Consider the following 3,790-nt stretch of genomic DNA (forward strand, 5'->3'; position numbering starts at 1 on the left):
GGAAGGTTGGGCAATCCTACTTCCGTAGTGATACTGCCTTGGAAACCCAAGGAGGGGTCGCTATGAGTCGGGTTTGACTCGATGGCACATAACAACAACAAGCTTTTATTATTTCTGATTATATAGCATGTGCTTTTTACATGTAACCTTCATTCAATCCTCAGAGATGATTACTATCATCTCTAGTTTATACTTAAAGGATGGACTCAACTCTAGAGGGGAAAGAAAACTTGGAAAACAATTATGAAAACTTCAACAGTGGTGATGGATTATACTCATGACATGTATGTCCTTTCATGTATATGACCAAAACAAAAGCAAACTCACAGCCATCAAGTCGTTTCTGACTCACAGTGACCCCCACTGAGTTCCCAAGGCTGTAAATCTTTATGGATGCAGATTGCCCCATCTTTCTTCTACAGAGCAGCTGGTGGGTTTGAACCATGGTCCTCTGGTTAGCACCCAAATGCCTTAACCACTATACCACCAAAAAACAGAAGAAAACAAAAAACCAAACTCACTGCCGTTGAGTTGAATGCAACTCATAGTGACCTCTCCTTGGGCTTCTGAGGCAGTATGTCTATGGAAGCAGATTGTCCAATCATCCTTCTGAGTAGTGGCTGGTGGGTTTGAATGCCTTAGGAACCAGAGCACCTACTATACTACCAGAACTCTTTACATATATGAAATACATATTTTTTAAAACATGTATTACTTACAAGTCAAAAAAGATCAAGTATATCGTGGAGGGTTTTTTGGCTATGAGACTAACATGTCAAGGAAAACCAACACTGGGTTTTAAACAAGAATGAAATGAGTATATATTCCTTCATTTTAAAAACATGCCCTGACTATAAGGTAGAGTGTATGAAAGGTGTCCCAGCTACCTTGAAATGGCATATCTAAGGCATAAATCATGAGAGAAAGATGTAGCAGTCTGCTTCTGCAAAGATTTATAGTCTTGGAATCCCTAAGGGGTAGTTCTACTCTGTCCTACAGAGTCACTATGAATTGGAATTGACTCGACAGCAGTAGGTTTTTTTGAGGCATAAAGAAGCTGTTCGTGTTTCTAGTGGTAACAACATGAGGAAAAGATCCAGAAAATCTTGGTAAGTAAACAGGCCTTGAAGAAAAAGAAAACACTCCAAGTGGTCTGAAGAAGACCCTTTATTCACAGCATTCTGTGAATACTGACCCAGGCTTTCTCCGAGCAGTCAAAGTAACTATGTACATCTACAATTAAAATGGGTAGCAGGTCACACAAAATTATACAAAGGCTTTAAAGAAATTTTTGCTATGATTTAAAATTCTTTAGCAATTTCTGAAGCAACTTTTTGCTATTATTTTAAATCTTATCACAAGCAGCATGGCATCAGATGTTTTAGGAAAAACCTTCAAAGAAACACTTCTGCATAATTTCTCTAGAACTGGATTTGGAATGCATACTAATATACTTGAAATTTTCACATCAGTAATTTCCCACCTTCACTCAAACTTTCCTTTTTCTCTGAGTGTCTTCATCCTCATGTGTCCTCCTCCCTCCCCTGCAATCTGGAAATATCTTCCTGAACCTTGCCATCCTTAATTTCATATTTGGCATGATCAATGTGTAAGAAGTCTATCCTTCTCAAACCATCTCAAAGACCATATGTAATGAAGTTATAATGAATTATAAAGAATTTTCCTTGTTTGATCCTCAAGTAGAAACTTACCACAAATCAAGAATTATGAAACCAAAGGCTTCTCTGAGCATCGGGAAGCTCAACACAAATGAAAGACTGAGTAACTATTTTTAATCGAACTAAACATTTACTAGTTCAAAAACTGCCATCTAACCTATTGCATTTGCTTTAGGGTCTTCTGCACTAATTACTAAAATTTATATTAAGCTTCATAATCTAAAAACAACTTGGTCAGCTACTGGCAGGGACATGTATTTTAAGCCACCTGGAAAAGTGAAGGACAGAGAGCAGGGTTTATTTCCATGGAACCCCTGGGGTTATTAATCGCCCAGTTCTGTCTTCTATAACAGGAACTGAGAGAAAACCATGCTATCATAAATAGGTAATCTGCAGAATTTTCCTTGAGGAAAAATTACTTTAATTGTATCTATCTGGCAACTAACTCATCTTTAATGTCACTAAAATTACAGCATAATCATACAGAAGCCCAAATATTATAAACATGCTTATTATGAGCCAAATTTACAATACTCCATGCACAAAGGACTAAAAATGAATGTAGTAAAGCTCACCTTCATTGGGAGATGTTTTCAACTTGGTACAAATTCCATAGACATCTCCATAGCTTTCCTGTATTTTTCGTAATGCATCTGTGGACCTGAGCTCCATGAGAGCCCGCAGCTCTGCAAGTGTAATTCCAAAGTCTCCATCATGATTAGTTTCCTTCAAAGAGTTTTTCACACCACCATATGAAAGTGAGTTGTTTGCCATATCGCCCATTACAAGTATAACTTATTAAGAGGAAAATGTTTCCCAAAGAATCTGATTTTCACTTGATATAGTTCCAAGATGAAAATCTTTTAAATATGAAAATCTTCCTTAAACCAAACTTTCATTGTATCACTTTATAAAGCAGCATCAGCAGCAACATTTCCCAGAGAAATATCTTGACATATGGCCCATAACTAGCTTCTTCATATCAATCATGAGATGCATACATCTGTAGGAAGAAAACATTTAAAAGTTAAAAAAAAATCTTACAGTATAAACATACTTTCTTCTGTAATCAAGTAGCTCAACAAAGTATATTATTTAATTACAAAAATGTTTAACAATTTCCAACAGTAATTTCATGACTGAATTTTTTCGCACCATAAAAAAGATCAAAGTACGGCTCTGAAATGAAATTACATATGAAAGGGCATAAGCTCTCACAATTATTAAATGAAACATTTCACATGACTGAATTTTATATTCTATTATGTACCATTAATACCATTAACTGTCATTAATAGCTACCAGTTACCATTAATAGTTACTAATATCAGCACTGGCAGCTCTGGTAGCACAGTGCCTAAGGCATCTGACTGCTAACCAGAAGGCTGGCAGTTCAAACCCACCAGCCACTCCTTGGAAGGAAAATAAGCAGTCTACTTTCGTAGTGATATTGCCTCAGAAACCCAAGGAGGGGTCACTATGAGATGGATGTGACTCGATGGCAGTGAGAGTTAATATCAGCATTTACGTTCCAAGTATTACACTAGATGCTTTAAATTCATTCTCTATTTAGTCATACAACTTAATCCTAGAAGGTGTTATTATTCCTTATCCTACTGAGAAGAAAGAGTAAGACTCAGAAACTAAGGAGCTTGTGCACAGCTCGTAAATGACTGAAAAGACTGAGCTGGGGTCTCTCCAATCTCATTTTCCTTCCAATAGGTGACTCTATTCCTCTAAATCTTTCATACCAAATAGCCTCTGAAAGGGTAAAAACACAACAAGCCCATTAATGTTGCCTTCTTGCAATTTTCCTAGACCTCAATATGATTCTACCATCTTTAGGCTTTCTAGAACTATTTTCCATCATGCCTATCTTCACATTAATCATCAAAAATTAGATTTTGATACATTTCAAATCTATCCTGAAGTATAATGTTGTCCATGGCAGCATAATACCCATTCACACACAAGGAAGACCAGTCAACATGACTATTATTCAAATTTATGCACCAAGCACTAAAACCAAAGATGAAGAAATAGAAGATTTTAACTAACTTCTGCAGTCTGAAATGGATCAAAATATTCAATCAAGGTACACTGATAATTAC

The 3,790-nt window shown here is 36.4% G+C and overlaps 1 protein-coding gene across 1 annotated transcript in view; it reads right to left on the minus strand.

Annotated features, from left to right (window-relative positions):
• The window catches only part of ATP2B1 (ATPase plasma membrane Ca2+ transporting 1), an 87,223-nt gene extending 84,761 nt beyond the window's left edge, over window positions 1-2,462 (minus strand). The window contains exon 1 of the mRNA XM_042782494.1: window positions 2,255-2,462. Within this exon, the coding sequence (XP_042638428.1) occupies window positions 2,255-2,462 (208 nt within the window). The remainder of the gene's footprint in view (window positions 1-2,254) is intronic.
• Between the last annotated feature and the right edge of the window lie 1,328 nt (window positions 2,463-3,790).

Source organism: Orycteropus afer, unplaced genomic scaffold, assembly GCF_000298275.1.
Source record: "Orycteropus afer afer isolate SDZICR_OR568_19922 unplaced genomic scaffold, OryAfe1.0 scaffold00343, whole genome shotgun sequence".
NCBI classification, from domain to species: domain Eukaryota; kingdom Metazoa; phylum Chordata; class Mammalia; order Tubulidentata; family Orycteropodidae; genus Orycteropus; species Orycteropus afer.